Genomic DNA, 25,101 nt, shown 5'->3' with positions numbered 1-25,101 from the left:
TTTAAATTACTTGACTTCATTTAAAGTTAAAAATTAATTTTTAATCTTTTCAAAGCCTCTAAATATCTCTTAAAAGTACTTAAATTTTTCCTAAAAATAATAAGTGTTCCATTGTTTTTTCTACATAAAAATTCAACGATTTCGCTTACAAATTAAACATTTTTTAAATAGAACTTTAAAAATGGTAACGTTAAATGTTTAGAAGCTATTTAAAAGTTTAACAATTCAAACCTTTTTCTGCCAAACAATTAAGATTCAAATTGTTTACTTTTAAATATTTGGCTTCAATTTACTTGTCTTAAATTAACAATCAAATAGTTATAAATATTAAATAATTATCCTTTTTCCTTATTGCAAAATTTCGAATTAAAATGATTAAAAATTGAATAATTTAGACTGAAACAATATTTTTAATTTAATAAAAGCCTTTAATTGCGAATATCTTTTTAAGTTATTTTTTAAGTTGAAAATAGTTTATAAAGTTTCAATCGCACCTTTACATTTTTTAAATGACTAAGACTTTCGAATTAAAACAGTAACAATCTGGAAATTCTTCAACTTTGAACGAATTTACAATCATTTTATCAAAGAAATTATTGTTCAATTTTTAATACTTAAAGTACAGATCCATTAAAAAAATTATTTATTCATTTATTTATATTGACAGTTGATAAAATAATACCGTTCTTTATCAAATTTTTTCAACTTTACTCGCTTTTAATTTTTAGTTGTGTAAGCCTTCAAGACTAATCTTGAAAATTCTTTAAATTAAAAATATACGCTTAAAAATAAAAATCTATCAATTCAACTAATTAACGGTTGAAATCGAACGTGGACAGATTTTTCTTCTGAAAATTTGTAAAATTCCCGGTCATTTCCCGGTCCAGCAGCCACCCTGATCTTCTCATTCTCAGGAGAATTTCTCCGAGCACTTAAACTCTATACAAAAATAAAAAAAAAATAACTTGAAAAATATTTCCAGTCAAAAAACAACTTCCGTTTTCAAGTTTCAAATCATTTTACTGCAAACTGCCAAAACCACAATTCAAAAACGACATTGTACACTTGCTAAAAAGTACATCACTAAATTTCTAGAAAACCAATTTGCACTAAAAATTTATAAAAAAAATTGATCACACGTGCTTTTGGACATCTGTCTTTTTACAATCAAACTTTTCAACTTGAGTCAAAATCTGCTGGACTTGTTGAACCTCGTTTCTGTTGAGATCAGTTCTAATGTCTGGCAAAATAGCATCAGTAAGACTCATAGATGCCAGCTCTTCAGAATCTATAAGAAAATTCTCTCTTTCAGACAAAGTCTTCTTCACCTTGTGAATATAACTTTTCAGGCCTTGTTGTATGGCAATTCCAACTTTGGAATCGCGTTTCGGAAGTTTGGGCTCTTTGTTCTCCTGATCCAAATTGATCTCGCTGATTTCATCAGTTCTCAACAAGAGCGAGTTTGTTTTCGAGCCAGAACTCGATTTGATTCGAGGTCTACTCCACCTCGAATCAATCGATTTACGGTCCTGAGATATTCGTTTCGAAATCTGCACTGTCGCCGTGCTAAAAGTTTTCGTTCTTGAAACTCCTGAATCGTGCAGGGAGTTTGAAGAAGACCATTTTGTCATCTGTGCCGTGCTTTGTTCGTCCAACCAACTCTCTTCGCTCTACGAAGATTTGAATATTTTATAAAACCATCTATCTCAGGGATATCATGACTCTTAAGTAGGGCGAAGTGAAAAATTTTTAATTAATCAAACGATAAGAAAGTTATGGATTGGTAGCTGCAGGGTGGCCGTATTAATCGACGAAATAAATTCTCGATTATTTCCCGGTTTCTTTCCGGTTCGCAAACATTCTTCACGGTCAATGAAATGAAATAAAAAAATGGAACTCAACAACTAAAAAATTTTCCACTTGAGTCAATAAAAACTGAGCTGCAAATGCTCTCAAAGTGGAACTGTCAAATTTTGAACTTTTGAAATTGAAATTTAAGTTTTTGATTAAAAAATGTTGTATTCAAATGCTCAATTATTTACGCTTTTTAAATTAAAGGTACTAACATTTTTCAATATAAAAAGATATAAATTCACGTTATCATTTGCAATGCTCTAAATTAAAAAATCAAGCAATGAACTTTGAAATGTTCAAAATTATATAATTGCAAGGAATTTTAAGCTAGAAACATTAAATATTGAAAAATTGAAAAAATTTGAATTGAACACTTCTTAAATTAGAAATTCAATTATTTTATTTTTAAATAGTTTAAACATCCTTGGAAAGCTTCAAAATCTTATTTCAAAATCTTAAGAAAGCTAGAAGTTGTTTTAAATATGTTTTAAATTTAACATTACTTTTGGAAATTTTTTCAGAACTTCTACATATTTGTCAAAATTAATTGACTTTTGTCTACAATTTTCAGAAAATCCTGCAAATTTTAGAAAAATTCTTTATAATTTAGATGTATAAATAAAAATTGAACATTTATTATTTGTAGGCAAAATTCAAGTAATTTTAAGAGATATGTAGATGTTTTGAAAAGATTCAAACTAAATGAAAAACTTGAAATGATAGCCTAATAAAAAACAAAATGTAGATTTTCACAGATTTTAAACAAAAAAATTAGATTTTTTTCAAAAATTGTGAAAGGCTTCAAAAGAATAAAAACATTTTCTTAAGATTCATAGGAAAATTAAAAATAATTTTTCATTTTGAAAAATTATTTTAAGAGAATATTTAAAAAAATTTTCAAACAAGATTCTAGAAGATTTTAAGAAAACTTTCTAAAATTTTCATGATAATTTCTAATCATTTTAAAACTCCTTAATATCTCTTAAAATTACGCAAATTGTTTCTATAAATGTTAATTTATAAATTATACATCAAAATTTAAAAATTTCACTTGCAAATTAAGCATTTTTCAAATACAACAATTAAAATTAAAACGTTCAAAGTTTAAAGGCTCTTCGAAATTTTAACAATTTCAGACTTTCTATGTCAAACAATTTAGTTAAAGATTCTTAACTTTGAAATATTTAGTTTCAACTTACTTGTCTTAAATAAAAATTCAAATATTTCTAAATATTCAATAATGTATCTTTTTTTTAATTCAAAATTTCAAATTGAATTGCTTAAAAATGGAATATTTTAGACTAAAACAATATTTTAAATTTAATAAAATCCTTTAATTAAGAATATATTACTATCAAGTTATTTTTAACTTGAAAATAGTTTATAAACCTTAAGTCACACGTTCACATTTGTTGACTAAGACTTTCAATTGGAACCGTTTCAGTTTTAACGTTAAATTCTGAAAATTCTTAAATTTCGAATTGATTTAAAATCGTTTTTTCAAATCGGTTTTATTCACTTTTTATTAATTAAAGAAAAGATAAATTTAAAAAAATTATTTATTTATTTAATAAAAATGTTTTTTATCCAAAATTTGCAACATCTAAGGCTTTTATTTTTTATTTGTTCAAGTCTTTAAGAAAACATTTAAAAATTCTTCAAATTAAAAATGTAAGCTTAAAAATAAACATTTTCAATAGCAAACTTTTAATGTAAAAAAATTTTGAATTACGCATTGTAAGCTAAATAATATTATAATTGAAAAACATAACAATTCAACTAATTATTTCAAAACTGTTGAAATCAAACGTGGACAGATTTTTCTTCTACAAATTTGTAAAATTCCCGATCAAAACAAAAAAAATCACTGTCATTTCCCGGTTTTCCCGGTCCAGCAGCCACCCTGTAGCTGAAAGAAAATAATATAATTGGAAACAGGTAAGAACCCTTTTCTCCAAAACCACGTGTTTCAGTTTATTGTTCAAAATTCGTCAGAAAATAAGAATCCATCATACATTTTGAAAGTGAATAAATTTAAGCCACCCTTATTATGGTTTCCCAAAGAAAAGCTTGTAACTGAAAAATTTGAATTTTACGTAATATTGCGGCTTCTGATAGTTTTTCTTCATAAATAATCAATAATCGGTTAGTTTCAGAATACCTTGTAATTTGTTAGATAATTTTCAATTGCTTAAGAAATTTTAATTTGTCAACCACTTCCAAGAAATTTTTAGGAGCTTCATAACATTTTAAAATATTTCAAATTATTTTGAATAGCTTTGAAAATTTTAAGGAGTTTTTAAGGTTTTCATATATTTTAGGGTATTTTAAAAGATTCAAAGGTCTCTTCAATAAATTAAAAAATTTGAAGGCATTTTCAATAATTTTAAAGGCTTTGGAATACTTTAGGGAATTTAAAAATATTTCAAGTAATTTGATAAAATTTCCGATAATTTCAACAATTTCGAGGCATCTCAAGAAATTTGAAGGATTTGAGATTTTAGGGTATATCTGAAAATTCCAAGAAAATTTTAGGAGCTTCTTAACATTTGAATTGGATTTTAATAATCGAAAGTGATTTCAAAGGGATTTAAATGTTTTATGGTTGAATGGGATTTCAAATGATTGCAATATTTTAACGAATTTTGAAATATTTCAAGGTATTTTTAATAGCTTTGAAAAGTTTTTGGAGATTTCAAAGGATTTAAAATATTTTAGGGTATTTTAAAAGATTCCAAGGCATCTTCAATAAATTACAAAAATGTTAAGACATTTTTCAATATTTTAAAGGTTTTGGAATATTTGATTGAATTTTACAAGATTAGAAGTGATTTGGTAAATTTTAGAAGCTTCATAAAATTTGAATTGTTATTTAATAATTTAACATTATTCCAAAGGCATTTAAAGATTATAGTTTTGAATGGAATTTTAAAGGATTGAAATATTTTAGGGAATTTTAATAGGTTCCAGGACTTTTTAAAGAGATTTATTAAATATGAAGACATTTTAAATGATTTCAAAGGATATGAAATATTTTATACCATTTTTTTTTAAGAGAAAAGCGAATTTTTGAAAGATTTAAATAATTTGAAGGAACTCCAAAGCAATAACAAAATTTTAGAGAATTTTTAAAACTTCTAAAGAAATTTTAAAATGCTTAAAAAATTTAAAACCATTGCAAAAGATTTCCAAAATTCAAAGTTTTTAAGGAGATTTTAAAACAGTCCAATGGTTTTCGAAACTTTCAGGGAATTATAAAATATGAGAAGGAACTTATAATTGAGTTCAATAATTTAAAGGAATTTCTAATTATTTAAAATAATTAAGGGTTATTTTAAAGATTCGAAGGAATTTCCAAGAGCTTTAAAAAGTTCCAAGGGACTTACAAATATTTCAAAATATTTAAAAGAGTTACAAATATTTTAGGGTGTCTAAAAAAATTCTAAAAAATTTTCAAAAGCTTTGAAAAGTTTAAAGGATTTCAGGGGATTTTAAAAGATTCCAAGAGATTTTATCTAATTTCTAGAGCTTCAAAAATTTGAAGGGATTTCAACATTTTTTTAAGACTAGGATCTTTTTAAAAATTCTAAGGAATTTTTTTGAGTTTCTCTTAAATTCCTCTCAATTCACTCCAACTTCTATTGAAATCACTGAAAGTTTTTGAATTGTTGTCCAATTAATTTGAATTTTTCACTTCAAAAAAACATTAGTAATATTATTAATGAAAATTGGTTACTTTTTGTCACTTTTCCGGTCAAAAATAGATGATTTTTCACTTTTATCAAGTAAATTAGGAAACTTTTTTAAAAATTCAAATAATTTTTTAAAGAAGAATATAAGAAAGCATATTTGAGCGATGATAAGCTCTGTATAACTATTAAAACAGTTTCAAAAAGTTCTTTCTAATTAACATAAAATATATCAGGAAAAATTTGTGACATTTTTAAAATGAAATATTCCAGCCACTCTACTCAGAACTTAGTTTTGCTTTAGAAAAGTAATTTTTAACAAAAAATGTTTATTTTTAACCAAGAAAAATACAATTTTAACCAACTAGTTGAATTTTCAATTTAAAAAAATATATTTCCAGAAGAGAAATGATTTTAAACAAACCACAAATTTTAACAAAGTCTCATCTTTAACCAAATATTTTAATTTCCTACTAAATTTGTTAATTATAAAGCTGAACCAATCAAATTTTTAAGCCAAAAAATGAATTTTCAACAGAACAGTTACATTTTCAACCAAAAATAATAACTTTTCTATTTATTTAGTTGAATATTTATCATTTCAGTTAACAATTGTTTTATAGAAAGTTCGTTTCTTTTTTTTAAATTTTTTTTCATCTAAAAATTTAATTATTCAATTCCTGGTTGAAAATTTATCTTGTGTAATTAAAATCCAACTAATTAGTTAAAAATGCATGTATTTTGTTAAAAATTCGTTCTTTCTGTTTAAAAAATCAATCCACTTTTTAAAAATTTAACTAATTAGTGGAAATTTGATGTATTTTATAAAAAATGTCTTCTTTGGTAGAAAATCAATTTGTTGTTTAAAAATTCATTTACTCGATTAAGAATTAAACTGTTTGAGATGAGGATTTAAGTATTTTATTGAAAATACTTCTTTTATGGTTAAATGCGACTGCTTCTGATTTTAATTGAACAGATTTTTTGGTTGAAATATCAACTATTACATTTTTCGTTAAAAATTTATCTTTTAAGTTATACTAAATTTAACTTCTTGGAAGAACAACTTTATTGAAAATTAATTTTATTGCTTGCTGATTCATAGTTATAATTGAAAATTAATTTCTTGAATTGAAAAGTAAACCAATTTGTCGAAAATTTATTTTTTAGTTCAAACTTAATTTTTGTTAACTGAAATGTTAACTATTTGATTGCCAATTCAACTTTCTGATTGGAAATTAATTTTTATAAACAAAATTTATATTTTTGCGTTTACAATCTATCTATTTCGTAAAATCTTAGTTTTTTATTTGAAATTAATTTTTTTCAAATAAAATTTAATAATTACTTTGCTGGTTAAAAATTGATCTTTCATGTTTGAAAAATTTAATCGTTTATTTAAAAATTAATGTATTTGGTTAAGAACTCATACTTTTCAATAGAAAAATAGGAAAAGAAAAGGTAATAAAAGAAGGAAAAAAAATAAATTTTTTTGTTTAGAAATTCAACTGTTTAACTCAATATAAATCTGTTTTTTTCTCCAGTATGTTACTATTTTGTTGAAAAATCATCTTTTTAGCTACAAAATTCAACTTCTTGGTTAAAAAGAATTTTTTTGAATTAATTTTATTGCTTGCGGATTCCTAGTTCTGATTAAAAATCCATTTCTTTGATTGAAAAGTAAGCTAATTTGTTAAAAATTCTTTTTTGTTAAGAATTAATTTTTTAATTGAATTTTAACTGTTTAGTTGCCAATTCAACTGTTTGGTTGAAAATTAATTTTTCTTCTTTAAAATTTATATTTTCAGGTTGAAAATTCAACTGTTTTATATAAAATTAGTTTTTTTACTTCAAAATAACTTTTTCATACGAAAAGTAATTATCTCTTTATTAGATTAGGTTTTCAACCTGATATTGGATTTTGTAAACCCAAACAAACAAATAGTTAATTCAATAGTTGAATCTTTAACCAAATAAATGAATTTTTTTACAAAATAATTAAATTTTCCACTAAACAAAATTAAATTTCGGCCAAATTGTTTAATTAAAAAAAAAAATTCTGCAAAAAATTTAAGTGTCTAGAAAACAGTAAAAATTTTTACTCGAAAGTAAGAATTTTTCATGTGATAAACAAATTTTCAACAAAATAGTTGAATTTTTCCAGTCAATAAGACTAATTTTATCAAAAACAGAATTTTATCCAAAAATAATTTTCAACCCAAAAAGACGATTTTTTAATCAAATAGTTGAATTTTCAACTGAAAAAATGAATATTTAATCCAAAATTGATTATCTAAACAATAGTTCATTTCTATCTGAAAAGATAAATTTTTAATGAAAAATAAGTTCTCAACCGAATAGTTGAATTTTTTACAAAAATATTAATTTTCGACGAAGAAGTTAAAGTTTTAACCAACAAAAGAATGAAATTTTTTATCAATTAGTTTAACTTTCAGTTAAAAGATATCAGTTCTGATCCAAAAATATAATAGCCGACTTTTTATTTACAAAGAATTAACATAAAAGAATTAAATTTATTTAAAAAGAGATCACTTTTCTACAAAAGGTAAATTTTTTTCAAAAAAGAAAAATCTTGAGAAAAAAAGGTGACTCTCGAAAACAGATGAAACCTCAACGAAAAATTTAATAGTTGACATTTTAAACTAAACAGGTTTTAATTTCAAGTTTTAAAAAGTCTAAAATAGTTCATATTCAGCCAAATAGTTGAATTTTTGACCCAAAAGATGAATTTCTATTTAAACAGTTGAATTTACAAACAAAAGCAATGAATTGTTTAAAAAATTGCTTAATTTTCAACATGATAATTAAATTGTCAAGTTGAATCAACAAAAAAGGACGAATTTTTTAAAGAAAATATTTGATCTCCTAAAAAAACAATTATTTGTTAACGAAAGAGACAAATTTTTAACAAAACAGTTTAATTTGCAATCAAAAAGGATCACTTTTTCACCAAATTTTTAAATTTTCAAGATTATAATTAAATTGTCAACCAAATTACACAATTGTTAAGCAAAAAAATGAATCATCAACGTAAAATGCAATATTTAATACTTCCATGAAAAAAGATTTCAATTTCAAATTTAATAAAGTTGAATTCAACCAAAAAAGACGATTTTTTAAATCTAAAAGTCGAATTTTCGATGAACAAAAGAACAAGTTCTTGTAAAACACATGAATTTTCAATCCGAACAATCAATTTTGATCAAAATAGTTAATTTTCAACTAAGTATTTGAATTTTTAACCCAAAGAGATAATTTTTTAACAAAACAGGTAATAATTTCTTTTCTACATTCAACTATTTGGTTAAATAAGAATCTGTTTTGGTTCAGGATAAAAATATTTTGTTCGACAAACATCTTTTCTTGTTCAAGTATTTTTTATTTATAATAAAACTATTCTCTTGGTGAAAATATCCGCTGTTACAATTTTCCTTGAAAATCCATATTTTATTGTGATAAATTCAACAACTTGTTTCTAGACTAAACTAGTTTATTTATTCATAAAATTGACTATGATCATGCACGTGATTTTTTGAATATTCGCAAATAAAACAAAAACTTACATCAATTGCACATAAATTTATTTACAATTTTAAAAAATTTAGGGAATTTAATTGTTTTGTGAAAATTCAGACTTGAAAAAAATCTTGCAAAAGTCAGGGAATTTATATAACTTTGAACAACTGTCAAGTTGAATAAATTTTTTAATTTTAATTTTAAATTGTTTCATTCTGCCCATAAAAGATTATAATTTTTTGTTGAAAATTGATGTTTTTAATTAAAAAATGTATTTATTTTAGTAGAAACTGCATCTTTCTCAGATAAAATGCAACTGTTTGGTGAAAAATTTAACAATTTTGTTTAAAAAAAACATCCTTTTCAGTTGAATATTCAAACTGTTCAGTAGAAAATTCAACTATTTCCTAGAAAATTAACTTATTTAAAAGTTATATATTAGTGCTGAAAAGTCAACTGAAATATTTATTTTTTAGATAGAAATTTTAATTTTTTTTTAATTTGCCTTTCTGATTAAAATATTCACCTGTTTTGGTGTAAATGTCATCTTGGTTGGGTAAAATGCAACTTTTTGGTTCAAAATTCAACAATTTTGATAAAAGGTTATCCATTTTTGTTAAAAATTTAACTGTTTTATTGCAAATTCAAATAACTTTATATACACATTTACTTCCTATTTAAAAATCCTACCTTGATGTTAAAAAATCAAATGAACGTCTTTTCTGAATAAAAATTCAACTATTTTTTTTTCAAATTTGTGTTTTTATTTGAAAAGTTAATCTAGTTTAGTAGAAACTGCATTTTCATAGATAAAAATGCAAATGTTAAGTTGAAAATTCAATAAGTTAGTTAAAAATGTATCACTTTTGTTAAAAATTCAACTGTTTTGTTAAAAATTCGTCTTTTAGGGTTGAAAATATATATTTTAATGTTGAAATGTCAAAATGAATTTTTTTCTATGAAAATTGAAACATATTTGTTACAAATTTGTCTTTTAGATTGAAAAATGCATCTGTTTTAGTAGGAATTTCATCTTTCTTGTATGAAAATGCACTGTTTGGTTGAAAATTAAACTTCTTTGCTTGAGGATTCAACTATTTCAATTAAACCACTTTGTTAAGAAACAATTTTTCTCGAATATTCATGTTTTTATTTGAAAATGCATATGCTTTTATAGAATGTTTAACTATTTTTTTTAAACTTATCTTTTTTAATTGAAAGTTTAACTGCGTGCGTAAAAAATGAACTACTTTGTTGCAGTATTCATTTAAATAGAATTTTATCTCTCTGGTGAAAGTATAACTATTTCGATGAAAGTTATTTCTCTATCACTTAAAATTCATATTTTCTGGTTGAAAATTCATCTTTTTAACAGAAAATTGGTCTTTTTGCTTGTAAAATTAATGTTTTTTCATGAAATTTCACATTTTCTAGTTGCAATATCAACTATTACAATTTTTGGGGAAACTTTTTTTCTACACTATTTTATTCTACACAAAATATATTGTACACAAGTATACTGATCATATTTTTCTTACACAAAACTTTTTCTACACAAAACGTTTCCTACACACAATTTAATACTCGTATATTTTTCCTACACAAAATTTTGTACACACAGAAGATTTCCTAAGCAGAATTTAATATTGTTTAATATTTTAATTTTTTTCCTAAAAAAAACATTTTCTACACAAAATGTTTCCTACACAAAATTTAATGCTGTTATATTTTTCCTACACAAAATTGTTTCTACACAGAATATTTCCTACACATTATATAAAACTGTTTAATATATTTTTTTCTACACAAAATATTTTATACACACAATTTTTCCTACACAACACTTTTGATACACAAAATGTTTCCTACACAAAATTTAATGTTTTGTGTACAGTTTTAAATATGCTATGTACAATATATTTTGTGCAAGAAAAATATTGGAAAGAATATTTTGTTTGTACAATGTTTAGAGATTATCTTGATAATAAAATGTTACTATATAATTATGTGTAGAATATACATATTGTGTAATAAATGTTTTGTGTAGGAAAAAATATAATGATAAAATAATATTATACAATATTAAATATGGTGTAGAAAATATTCTGGATAGACAAAAATTTTGTGTAGGAAAAATATAAAAGTATTAAATTCTGTGCAGGAAACATTTTGTGTTGAAAAAGTGTTGTGTAGGAAACATTTTGTGAAGATAATATTTTGTGTAGAGAAAAAATATAATTATTAAACAACATGAAGTAGTGTGTAGGAAATATTCTGTGTAGAAAAAAAATTGTATAGGAAAAATATAACAGCATTAAATTTTGTGCAGGAAAAATTTTTTGTAGAAAAAATATTGTGTAGGAAAAATATTATCAGCATACTTGTGTACAATATAATTTGTGTAGAACAAAATTGTGTAGGAACGGATGCAACCCACTTTTTTGTTGAGAATCCATTTTTTTAGGTAGAAAATTTAATTTTTTTCGAAATTTTGAACAATCTTATTCTGTATCTGAAATATTGTTTTATTCTCGTTATAAAAGATCCGATCTTCAATATAATAAAAGATGAAAATGCTGGTGTTTGATTGTCAATGGCCAGAAAAAAATAAAAATTCTTCAAAGAAAAATCTGCGAATTTTGAAAATAAAGTTTTTACCCTGCAAAACTTATTTCAAATACAAAAAATGTCCATTAGTCTCAAGTCCCATATCTTATTATTTCTGGAAACTACAAATTACGTTTAGTAATCGTCTTACGTTATTATCATACGATTCCTAAATAATTTTTTTTTTTAATTACGTGATTCAAAATGTTAGAAAAGAACTTTACATAATTTATGGACAGCCCCTTTAAAAAATATATTAACACTTAAAGTGCCTTGTGAGTGTCAGACACCCCAAGAAATTTTGAAACTCTTCTAAACCATACTTCATTTGAAAAAATTTAGTAACTGTCGCAATCTAGCTTTAGTTGGAGACACTAATAGTAAGTAAAAAAATCTTAGGGTGCAAATAAATATCTTTTGTGAAAGCACCCATGCTGCAATATTTTTTTTATGAAAGTATACTATTTCAAAAGTATGGTCGTACATTTTCAGGTTAAAATAATAAAAATTGCGTGAGTTATGAATTTTTAAGTAAAAAAACCCATTTTTCACTTTTTACAATAATTTTTTAACAAAATTAATATAAATAAATGGCTATAAAATCAACTCTACCTTATGAAAGATACCTTAAACTATAACGGATAATTCTATTGTCACAAAAGATTCAATAGGAGTAAAACAGTACATGATTAAATACGCTGGGGTGTATAACACCCACGATGCACTTTACCGTCATTTTTACCATGTATGTACTTTGAGGGTTAAAACTAGCAAAATTATTTCTAATTTGATGTATTTAAACAAATAAATGGTCAAAAATCTGATAATTTTCAAACCTGAGCACTTAAACTCCTCGCACGTTCCGAATCTCGTCTCTTCACAGTGGTTGAATTTCTGTCAACAACCTCATAACCCTTATCTGAAGCTCTTCTCTTCACACTTGGTAAATTCTCATTCACAACTTCAATATCTGGACTCCTCACAATTTCCGCATCCCTATTTACAACCACATTATCACCTTCTCTCTTCTCTCTCATAACACCCGAAATAGAATTCTTGCACAAAATAGAACCAACTGTTTTTGCTCTCTGAAGTTTACTAATCCTCGAGCTCTTTGGCCTCTCCAAAGACTTGGAACCGCTTTCAGAAGCAGTCTTTTTCCCTACGAGTACACTATCCGAATTTAGTTTATTTTTCGTTAAATGATTTTTCATCTGAAGCGGTAAATGTGACTCAGAATATCGCGAACTTGAAGGAGGTGATTTAGATGACACCAGGAAGGTTTGCGAATAAGGAATAGGTGTCGGAATCGAAGATTTTCCCCCTGAAGATTTAGGACGTGATTTTGTATCTGGTGATTTAGGAACTTCTGAAGATTTCAGTTCCGATGAGTTTAGAACTAAAGCTTTTGGTTTAGAAGACTTCATTCCAGTTGATCTCACAATTTTAGACTTTAAAACCACAGATTTTAAATCTCTGGACTTAATTTCTGATGTCCCTTCTGAAGATTTCTGACCCGAATTTTTAGGATTTGCTTCTTCAGAATTATGACGATTTTTATCTGCTTTATTTTCCTTATCCTCTTTATTAGAAATGATATCATTTCTTTGAGGAGAAGTACTTCTTTTCCTGGGTGTCGCTAGTCTGGGAGTTGTGCAACGACTTTCAGAAGCTGAAGATGGATTGCTGCACCAATTTTTGACTGAAACGGTGCGTTTTTCGAAATATGATCTTCCACCGGTTGATCTGGGCCTTGCATTTGGACATCTTCGATTGAAACTTTGCGTGCAACTTCCGGTGAACCAGGGATTTGAACACAAGGGAGTATTTCCGCGACTTTTTTTCTTCATCAGTAAAGATTTTGCTCGATAGGAACTACTGTCTTTGAATTTACTTGACTCACTTCCAACTTCACTTGAACTTTGCGAATGATCATTTCTATGTTCTCTTTTTAGTAAATAAATGTTTTGATTAAATACTTCTACTTGAGGGTTTTTTATTTTATCGATGATCATGCACTGGTTTGATTTTTCAGATTTTTTAAGTTTCTGAAGACTTCCGGTACTCCGTTGTCTTTTCGGTGTCCGAGGGGTCTTTCTTGGAAACTGTGGAGACTAGATATATAAAAAAGAGGAGGGTCAATTTTATAATTTGATATAAAAAAGTTTTTTTTTCTCAGACTTCACAGTTCAAAGGGTTCTAAAAGAGGGGGGTAGGGTTATTTGTCACACAAGAAAGGCAATAAATTGCTTTTAATTAAATTAATGTTGGTGCAATGAACTTTAGAGGAATCGATAAATTTTGTACAAAAACAAATGAATTTTTAAGCAGAAAGTCGAATGTTAAATCTGCAAAAATAAATCTTTAAGCAGAAAAGTCGATTTTTCAATAAAAGGGTTAATGTTTGAATTTTCAAGTAGAAAAAAAACAATTTCCTACAAAACAGCTTAATTTTGAAACCCAAAATGTGATTTTCCTACCAGAAAGTTAATTTTAAACAAAATAGTTTAAATGGGGCTAGAATTTTTGAGTTTCCTAAAAAATTATTAAAATTTCAAGTTTTAACATTTTTCAAACCAAAAGTATGAATTTCCAATAAAAATAGTTGAATTTTCAACCAAAATAGTTAAATAATTATGTAGAAAAAATGAATTTTCCAAAAAAAATAGCTAAATTTTTATCTCAAAAAAAAAGAAAAGATTATTCAACTAGAAAGGAGTTTTTCCACCCAAAAATATAAATTTTTCAACAAATAGTTGAAGTTTTTATAAAAACATTGAATTTCCAAGCCAAAAATACGACTTTTCTACAAAATAACTGCATTTTTAACCCGAAAATATTAATTTTTAACAAAAAAAATTATTTTCACTTAATTAGCTGATTTTAAATAAAATAGTTGTATATTATAACAAACCAGATTAATTTTCAACTCAAAAAGATAGAGTTTTTAAAAAATGGTTAAAGTTAAATTTTAGTATTAGAAAGATGGTTTTTTAAATAAAAAAATATCTCTTTTCAACCAAAAATTGAGGAGTTAAGTTCTCGTGAAAAAAAATTACTTTTAACCAAAAAAAAAAGAAACTTTTTGTACAAAAAAAAGTGAATCTTACACCATACAAATATATTTTTAACAAAATACATCAACTTGTTCATACAAGAAAGAAAAAAAACTCAACGAAATTCTGGAATTTACAGGCCAAAAAGACAAATTTTCTGCAAAACAGTTCAATGTTAACCCTAAAGTATAAATTATCAAGAAAAAAGTTAATTTTCAACAAATAGTTCCAGTTTTCAGAAAAATGTTGAGTTTTGAAGTCAAAAATACAAAAAAACATGGAGCGTCTATCAAATTCCAGAAAAAAAACTCAGCGAAATTCTGGAATTCATAAGCAGAAAATATCAAGTTTCTAAAAAACAGTTGAATTTTTAACCTTAAAATATAAACTTTCAATAAAAAAAAGTTAATTTTCAATTAAATAGTTAAAATATCATCAAAATAGTTGTACACTTAATCAATAAATTTTCAAACTAAATAGTTGAATCTTTGACCTAAAAAAATGAATTTTTAATAAAATAGTTGGATTTCCAACCCAAAAAGGCGAATTATTAACCAAAAAGTAGAATTTTCTACTAAAATAGTTACATATTTTCAAAAAATTTTAATTTTTGATACCAAAAAGACAACTTTTTGACAAAAGACTTGAATTTTTAACCGAATGTCAAATATTCAACAAAATAGTGGAATTTTCAACTATAAAAGGTAAAGTGAAATGATAATGAGATAATAATATATTTTTTAACACATGGTTAAATATTTAACTGAAAAACATTAATTTTCAACCAAAAATGGAATAATTGAATTTTCAGTTAAAAGACTTGACTTTCAAGCCAAAAAAGAAAACAAATTTTACACCAGAGATTAATCTTCAATTCATTTTTATTCATTTTCATTCAAAAACTTGCACTTCGAACCCTAATCGATTAATACTTATACAAAAAGACAAATTTTGTAAATTAAAAATATTTTTCAGCCGAAAAAAAAATTTTAGGTAAATTTTGGATTTTTCAAGTAAAAAAGGCGAATTTTTTGAAAAACAGTGGAAGCTTAAACGAGAAATTGAGATTTTCTGATAAAATAAAAATTTCAATTTAAAAAAAAACGATTTTTTAACTGAACACAGTGCAATTTTTTAACGCAGAAATACGAATTTTCAAAAAATTAGTTAAATTTTCAATTATAAAGATCAATTATTTTTAACCAAAACTGAAATAGTTAAATTTTTAGTTGAAAAAGATGACTTTTAACAAAAAAAATTTAACCAAAGACATAAATTTTTAATTAGAAATATCATTTTATAAAAAGCTAGTTTAGTCGTCAACCACAACAGATTTAAAGTAATTATTTAAGATTATGTGAATATTATTTGTTTGATTCCACAAATCAATGTAAATATTATTAATATTAAAAAATTATAATTAAATAAGGTAATGAAATTAAACGTAAATAAATTAATCAATATTCACGATGAAAAATATAAATAAATTTGTTAATATTTTTATAAATAAATCCACGATTAATTTTATCTATAAAAAAAGTCTATAAAATCTATAGTTGATCTATAAAAAAATACATTTTGAACAAAAAGTCGAATTTAAAAAAAAATGCCATTTTTGACCAAGAAGTTTAGTCCCAAAAGAAATACAACCACAATCTAAAATTGCCAGGTGAAAAAAAAATTTCTACAAAACACTTCAATTTTAAACCTAGAAATATAAACTTTTATCAAAACATTCTCAAAATAAATAATGTTTGTAGGTGCAAAGCTCTTTTCTTTAAAAATGTGGTTTTTTGCTTCAAATAATATCATCAATTATATTATTTCTATTCCTAAAATCATGGAAAAACTATTTATTTCTAAAAACAGGGAAAGTTTCTTTAAAATAAGGAAAAAAAGAGAAATTCTTTTTAAAAAATAAAATATAGGAAATATTAGAATAAAGTGTGAAGTCTGAGTTCTGTAAAATAACAAAGAAAATCATATCTACTTGTGACTCTGGAGAATCACTATCAAGCTTGACATCAACTTTGGGTTCATCAGATCTCCGAAGAGGCTGTTCAGCTTCATTATGCGGAATTTCATTCTTATTGATATCTTCTATCCTCGAATTTTCATTATCATTAGTTTGACGTTGACTAACATTCCCAGAATTAAACTGAGAATTAGTTGCACTATTGCAATTTCTTTTTTGAGAATAAAAAGTCTGTCTTTTCGGCGACGGCGGTAATCGCATAGAATCTACAATTTCCGGAACCACATCATTTCCAGAAATCGACTTAGACTTCGCTTGAGCATTATTACTTCGTTTTCGAGAATAAAAATTTAGTTGTTTTTTCGGACTTGCAGGTGGCCCCTTAAAGTTTACCAATTCAGGAACCACATCATTTTCAGAAATCGACTCCTTTGTGTCTGTACCTTTCTCTGAAGTCTCTGGCTTTCTAATCCCTTTCACCAAAAAATGATCCAAGGGATGCAAATAATCCCATACCCATTTTTTGATCACTTTTACAGGCTCTGGATCTTCTTGAACGTTCAAGGAATTTCGACCAGGATCTTCCTTTAATTTTTTCTCTGTTTTTGAGTCAGTCGCGTTTATAAAAATTGAATTCAGAACCAAATCTCCTGGAGGTGGTTGATCATTGCATTGTTTTTTTAACAAAATTTCTATTAATTTGTGTATGTAGGATAAATAATTGACTGACGAAATATCGACTACTGGAAGCTCGGAATTTGTAGCTACGAATGATTTTGATTGGTTTAGGGGTAGGGGATCTTCAAAATTATTTTTTTTTGATGGAGGCGATTTTGGAATAGGAGAAGAAATTGTATTTCGAACTGGAGTTAAAGTTACGCTGAGGCTCGAACTTGAAGTTGATTTTACCAGAGGAACAGGATAATGCATTACGATTGTACGTTTTTTTATTGTGGAGAAACTGACATTTCGAGAAAGGGATGCCTTGGAGGACTTTCTTCCAGGATCATCCTAAGGGAGATATATTGCGATTAAATCATTTTAAACTATTATGAATCGTGCATTTAATTATAATATCCTTGACAATTTTATAACTTCAAGGAAAACTTTAATTTTAAAAAAATGGAAAGGGAAGGCTCGATTTTTTTTTAATGTGCAAAATCTAGGATGGCCCCAAAACTTTATTTTTAAAATTCTCTGATTTTTCCCTAAATAATTTTTTATTTTCTTCAGCTGCTAATATTTAACCCTCTAAGCCTAGACTTCAATATCTCTGGTTCAGATTAACGAATCGGGATTTTTCATTAGTTAAACTATAGTTGAAAGTCTCAGAAAAATGAATATTATAAAATTAATAAGCTGAATTCAACATATTACTATAAATATTTTAACAAATCTGAAACAACTGTATGGCGAGCCGAAAATATCTTCCGGGTATATTACACCCAGTCTAAGCTGTGAAGGATAAATACCAAAATTCTATTATTTTATACTACCAGCGGATAGCATCAAACAAAAAATTAATAAAAACAAAATAAAAAATAAAATTGAAAGCAACTTAGCCCTGGTTTCGAAAGTAGATGCCGTCCAAAACAAAGATTAATTTTTTTCTTAAATCGTTTTTTAATTTTTTATTTCAAGTTTAATTCTTGTAAAGAGCTAACAAAATTGTTTTTAATAATTTTATATTTTAGAAAAGTGATCTTTAGGGTCTTATTTTTCATTTGTGAAAATAAATATTTAAATATCTTTACGGGTTGAGAAAATAATCTTTTTTATGTGCGAGAATGATAAAAAAATACATTACCGTCGTTTTATTTTTGTCTTTATCAAGTGATAATTTAAGAACTATCATGCAAAATAACTTTCTGTGAAGCTCATTTATCGAAAACTTAATTAGGCTGTCAAACAGGGTTAGAAGAATATTTTTTCTACGCCCTAATTTACTTGAAAAAAAGTAAAAAGTGATGAATTTAAACCGAAATAGTCAGCAAAAGTGACTAAAAGGGACTGCAAGTGACTAAAAGTGTCTAATAATATGAACAAGGTACTTATGATTTGAAAAAAATTAAGAGAATTCGACAAAATTTATAAGAATTCCAGATGAATTGCAAAAAACGTAAATGTATTATAAACAATTCAAAACTTTGAAAAATTGATTGAATTCAGCAAGTTTGATGTGAGTTGAAAAATGCAAGGGGATTCAGAAGAATGTTATGCATTAAATAATGAAAAGATAAATTTCAAATCTATTTTTTTAACCATTTATGTATTTAATTTCGGTATGTATTAAAATAAAACCATTGAATTTTGTATATTTAAGTGGATTTAGGGAATTTCTAATTAATTCTAAAAAATCAAGAGAATTCCAATGAATTGAAAGGAATTCAGGGTGAATTCTAAATGAATTAAAATTAATTGTAAAATATATTTAAAAATCTCTTTAAATATTTTAAACTATATAACATCCCTCCACCCTTGTAAATAAATTCTTTGAAATCCATTCAAATATTATAAAATCCTATTAAATCACATAAAATTTGATAACATTTCCTCAAATCCTGGAAATTTATTAAAACCGCTTCAAAGCTTTTAAAATCTCTTAAAGTCCTTAAAATCATTTAAACTCCTTGAACTTGTTTAAATCTCTTGAAAATGCCTTATAATATTTTTAAATGTCCTAAAATATTCCAAAACCGTTTGAAATCCCTATAGATGGTCGAATTCCTTTGAAATCTTTTGAAATCCCTTGACACACTTTTAAGTTTTTTAAAATACCTTAAAATAATTTACAGTACCATCAAATATTTTAAATATTTTGAAATCCCTTTGAAATTTTTTAAACCTCTTAAAAAATCCTTCAAATGTTTTAAATATTCTAATTTTTTTTAATTCTTTAGAATCACTTTAAATTATTGAAAATAATCAGAAATATGCTGCAATCCTTGAAAACCCTCTGAATTATTTCAAATCCTTTGCATTTTTTTGAAATTATTTTCAAAAATTTTTAAACTCTTGAAAATGCCTAGGAATCTATTACAATATTCTAAAATATTTTAAATCCTTTCAAATTTCATTAAATTACTGAAATCACTTGAAAACTCCTCAGAATATTTTTAAACACCCAAAAATATTTAAAATCCTTTAAAATATTTTTGAAACTTTAGAAAATTACTTGCAATCTTTTAGAATATCCTGAAATATCTTAAATCCTTTGAAATACCATTAAATTACTCAAATAAATTGAAACTGACTTGAAATCATTTACGATTCCCTAAAATATTTCAAATATTTCAAAATTTTTTTGAACCTCTTAATTTTTTTAAAGCTCTTAAACAGTTAACTCCAACTTTAAAAAAAAACTTAAAAATTTTTTAAATTCTTTGGTATCACTTCAAATTACTGAAAAATATTAAATACACCCTAAAACATTTCAATGCGCATAAAAAATCTTTTATAATAACTTTATATTTTTAGCTCCGATGAAATCCTTTCAAATTACTGATAATGATTATAAATTTTTTGGAATAGCTTACAATATCCTAAAGTATTTTAATCCTTTAAAATTCTAGGAAATCACTGAAATCAATAGAAATTTCGTTAGAAATGTTGTAATATACCCTAAAACATTTTGAATCCTTCCACATTTTTTAATCCTACGCCATTTTTTTTGAATCACTTAAAAATTCCTCGAAATTTTAAAAAATGTGATAAGATCTTCAAAATTTTTCGAAATTTTTTTAATTATTGAAAAATATTGAATATAAGCGAAGATATTTTCAATTCCTTAAAATCCTTAGAAATCCCTTGAAAATGTTGTAATTTCTTGACAATTTCTTGGAACCTTTGAAAAAAACTGTAAACTTGAATCCTTTAAAATCCATTCGACTTAATCAAATCAATTTAGAATATCTTGGAACCCTTTAAAATTCCTAAAGAAATTTTAAATCCTTTGAAATTTCTTAAATCTTTTTAAAGCGCTTGAAACTGCATTGGAATCGTTTAAAATGCCCTACAATATATTTTTTTAACTTCAAAAATCCCAATTAATTTAAAATATACTACAATATTTCAAATTCTTTAAGATATTTTTGAATCCCTTGACATTTTCAGAAGTTTTTGAAAATTCCTTGGAATTTTTGTAAGGACCCTAAAAAATGTTTAATATTTTGGAATCAGCTAAAATTATTAAAATATATTAAATACACACTAGGATAATTTAAATCATTTCGAAGTCTAAGTAATTTCTTTTAATTCATGTGTATTTTTAAATACCCTAAGCAATTTTAATTTTTACAAATACCTTGAAATGTTTGAAAATCCTTGAAATTCTACGAAATTCTTCAATTCTTGTAAATAAATTATTTGAAAACCAGTAAACTACTAAAAATATTATGAAACACTTTATAAATTATAAAATACACTCAAATATTTCAAATTATCGTAAGTCCTTTTAAATTATGCAAATCAGTTGAAAATAACTTAAGATGTCATAAATTTCCATAAAATAATTTAAAAATTGGTCAATCTTTTAAAATCCCTTAAAACTTTTTTAAAGCTTTGAAAAATGCATAGCAATATTTTAAAATATTATAAAGTATTTCAAATCCTCTTAAATATCTTGAAATCTCTTGAAAATTCCTTCACATTTTTAGAAATACTCTATAATCTTACAATTCTTTGAAATTCTCAAATTGTGGAAATCAGATGAAAAATTCCTCAGAATCTTTTACAATACCCTAAAATATTTCAAGTACTTTCAAATCCCCTTAAATTACTAAAATAAATTTAAAATACTCTGAAATATTCCATATTTTTCCAAATCTTTTTGAATCCCTCGAAATTTTCAAAAGCTCTTGAAAATTCATTGAAATTTTGAGAAATACCCTAAAATATTTCAAATCGTTTCAAACCTTTTAAAGCTCTTAAAAATTCCTTGGAAATCTTTTAAATGCACTAAAATCCTTAAAATCTTTGAAAAATCACCCTGAAAAACTTCTGGAATCCCTGCAAATATTTTTAAACTCTGAACATTTTTTCGAAATCATTTGAAATATCCTCAAATATTTCAAATCTTTTCAAATCATTTAAAATTTCTTAGAATCTTTTAAACTGCCCAAAAATATTCCTTACGATTTTTAAGAATTCCCTAAAATCTTTCAAATCCATTACAATCTTTCTGAAATTTTTTATAATTATTTTAAATACCCTAACATTTTTCTGATCATTTAAAATTTCTTTAAATTATTGAAATTTTTTTAAAATGTCTTGGAATCTTTCAAATTCTCTAAACATTTCAAAGCTATAAAATCTTTTAAAATCCCTTCTAAAGCTCAAAAAAATTCCTTGCAATTTTTTAGAATGCCCTAAAATCTTTAAAATCCTTTAAAATCTGTTTAAAATTCCATAGCGTTTTTTTAAAAACCTTAAAATTTTTTAAATAATTTGAAACGTCTTCAAATTGTTGAAACCTTTCAAAAATATCTCAGAATCTTTCAAAATACCCTAAACATTTCAAAGCTTTCAAAATCATTTTAAATCCCTTTAAATCTACTAAAAAATTTCCATCAGTTCTTAAGAATACCCTAAAATCTTTCAAATCATTTGAAATCTCTTAAAATGGTTGAAATCATTGAAAAATTTCTTATAATCTTCCAAAATGCCCTAAACATTTCAAAGCTTTTAAAATCATTTGAAATCCCTTTTAACGCTCTTAGAAATTCCTTGCAATTTTTAAGAATGCCCTAAAATCTTTCAAACTATTTGAAATCTCTTAAAATTGTTTCAATCTTTTTAAAATTTCTTAGAATCTTTCAAAATACCCTAAGCATTTCAAAGCTTTTAAAATCTTTTGAAATCCCTTTTAAAGCATTTAAAAATTCCTTGCCATTTTTAAGAATACCCCAAAATCTTTAAAATCCTTTAAAATCTGTTTTAAATTGTTTGCATCTTTTTAAATTTTCTTAGAATCTTTCAAAATACCCTAAATATTTCAAAGCTTTAAAATTTTTTGAAATCCCTTTTAAAGCATTTAAAAATTCCTTGCAATTATTAAGAATACCCCAAAATCGTTAAAAACCTTTGAAATCTGTTTTAAATTTCATAAAATTTTTTAAAGTACCCTAAAATTTTTCAAATTTTCTAAAATCTCTTAAAATTGTTGAAATATTCTACAAATTTCTTAAAATCTTTAAATCCGTGCAGTTTTTAAGAATACTCTAAAATCTTTAAAATCCTTTGAAATCTGTTTGAAATTTCTTAGCATTTTTTTTTAAACCTTGAAATTTTTCAAATAATTTGACATCTCTTAAAATTGTTGAAACCTTTTAAAAATTGCTCAGAATCTTTCAAAATACCCTAAACATTTCAAGGCTTTCAAAATCTTTTGAAATCCCTTTAAATCTATCAAAAAATTCCTTGCAGTTTTTAAGAATACCCTAAAATCTTTCAAATCATTTGACATCTCTTAAAATTGTTGAAATTATTGAAAAATTTCTTAGAATCTTTCAAAAACCCTAAACATTTCAAGGCTTTTAAAATCTTTCGAAATCCCTTTTAAAGATCTTAAAAATTCCTTGCAATTTTTAAGAATACCCTAAAATCATTCAAATCCTTTGAAATATGTTTGCAATTTCTTAACGTTTTTTTAAATTCTCTCAAATCTTTCAAATCATTTGAAATCTCTTAAAATTGTTGAAATCATTGAAAAATTTCTTAGAATCTTTCAAAATACCCTAAACATTCCAAAGCTTTGAAATCTTTTGAAATCCCTTTTAAAGCTTTAAAAAATTCCTTGCAAATTTCGAGAATATCCCAAAATCTTAAAAATCCTTTTAAATCAGTTTTAAATTTCCTAATGTTTTTTAAAATACCCTGAAAATTTTCAAATTATTTGAAATCTCTTAAAATTGTTCAAATCTTTTAAAAATTTCTTAGAATCTTTCAAAATACCCTAAGCATTTCAAAGCTTTTAAAATTTTTTGAAATCCCTTTTAAAGCTCTTACAAATCCCTTGCAATTGTTAACAATACTCTAAAATCTTTCAAATCATTTGAAATCTCTTAAAATTGTTGACATCTTTTTAAAATTTCTTAGAATCTTTCAAAATACCCTAAACATTTCAAAACTTTTAAAATCTTTTGAAATCCCTTTTAAAGCTTTTAAAAAGTTTTTGAAATTTTTGAGAATACCCTAAAATATTGCAAGTCTTTGGAAATCCCTTTTAAAGTTATTAAAAATTCCTTGAAATTTTTAAGTATACCCTAAAATCATTCAAATCATTTGAAATCTCTTAAAATTTTTGATATCTTTTTAAAATTTCTTAGAATCTTTCAAAATACCCTAAGCATTGCAAAGCTTTTAAAATCTTTTGAAATGTCTTTTAAAGCATTTAAAAATTCCTTGCAGTTTTTAAAAATACTCTAAAATCTTTCAAATTTGTTTAAATCTCTTCCAATTATTGAAATCCTTAATTCAGCCAGAAGTAAGCTCTTTTCCTGTTTCTATATAGGCTAACCCTTGAATTTTCAGCTTTTATTGATTGAAACAAAATCAAATAAAGTGAAATTTTAATTTCAGAAAGCCAACATAGCTATTTTATCTTCAAAAAGTAATTAAACAATTATTTGAGAAATAAGTGGCTAAAACTGTCTCTTTGACAGCCCTTATTCTTGACAGTTGCTTGATGCGTTTCTCACAGAAATTCCGTGACTTTTTCTAATATTTTTTTCAAAATCCCTGACTGCTCCCGGATTTTCGGGTTTTCTCAGACTTGTGGCCACCCTAGCAGCAATTTGCAGCAATTGCTCTCTAAAGATTGAATTTTTTCTACATTCGTCATATTAATTCTTAAACTTATTAAAATAATCAACCTTCAAGGAAAAATGAATGAACAAAAGTTACTTTAAAATAATCCCTCATTATTTATCTCAAATTGAAAAAATCTCCTATTTAACTTCTTTGGATATCCACCAGAAGCCACACCTATTTTGAAATCATAGTATTCTGAATCAATTTGAAGGTTGAGACTTTTCCTCATAATTATGTATAAATTTGTCAAGTTTCAGAGAAAAAATGGTGATAAAAAATGATAAAAATACGTACGAAAAGGAAAAAAATGTGGTTGAAGAGTGGCACTGACAGAAGAAGTACCAAGGCTAAGGCAAAAAGGCTTTCGAAAACGAAAGGCGGCACTGATTGCAAGGTTAAGACAAACTGTGCTGGCACTTCAATGTTTAACATTCCGGCGATTTCGATGAAGTTCGAGTTCGACCAGGACCAGGAGACGCTTTCAGCCTCATGATCAAATTAATTTACAGGATTTAAGCACAGGGAATCAATTTTCTTTAAAAAAAATCAAGCACTTTTCTTAGTTCGATAGCCA

At 25.1% G+C, this 25,101-nt stretch overlaps 1 protein-coding gene across 1 annotated transcript; it reads right to left on the bottom strand.

Moving 5' to 3' along the window:
• Nucleotides 1–1,042: 1,042 nt before the first annotated feature.
• On the bottom strand, nt 1,043–24,986 carry LOC117181901. Its single transcript, XM_033374921.1, has 4 exons — nt 24,822–24,986; nt 16,734–17,729; nt 12,524–13,801; nt 1,043–1,670 (listed from the first exon to the last, which is right to left on the bottom strand). The coding sequence occupies exons 1-4, from the start codon at nt 24,957–24,959 to the stop codon at nt 1,134–1,136; spliced, it is 2,949 nt and encodes a 982-aa protein (XP_033230812.1). The 5' UTR covers nt 24,960–24,986; the 3' UTR covers nt 1,043–1,133.
• Between the last annotated feature and the right edge of the window lie 115 nt (nt 24,987–25,101).

This window comes from Belonocnema kinseyi, chromosome 10, assembly GCF_010883055.1.
Source record: "Belonocnema kinseyi isolate 2016_QV_RU_SX_M_011 chromosome 10, B_treatae_v1, whole genome shotgun sequence".
Taxonomy (NCBI): Eukaryota; Metazoa; Arthropoda; class Insecta; order Hymenoptera; family Cynipidae; genus Belonocnema; species Belonocnema kinseyi.
The sequence above is the reverse complement of the archived record's forward strand: the minus strand, read 5'-3'. Positions and strand labels throughout refer to the sequence as shown.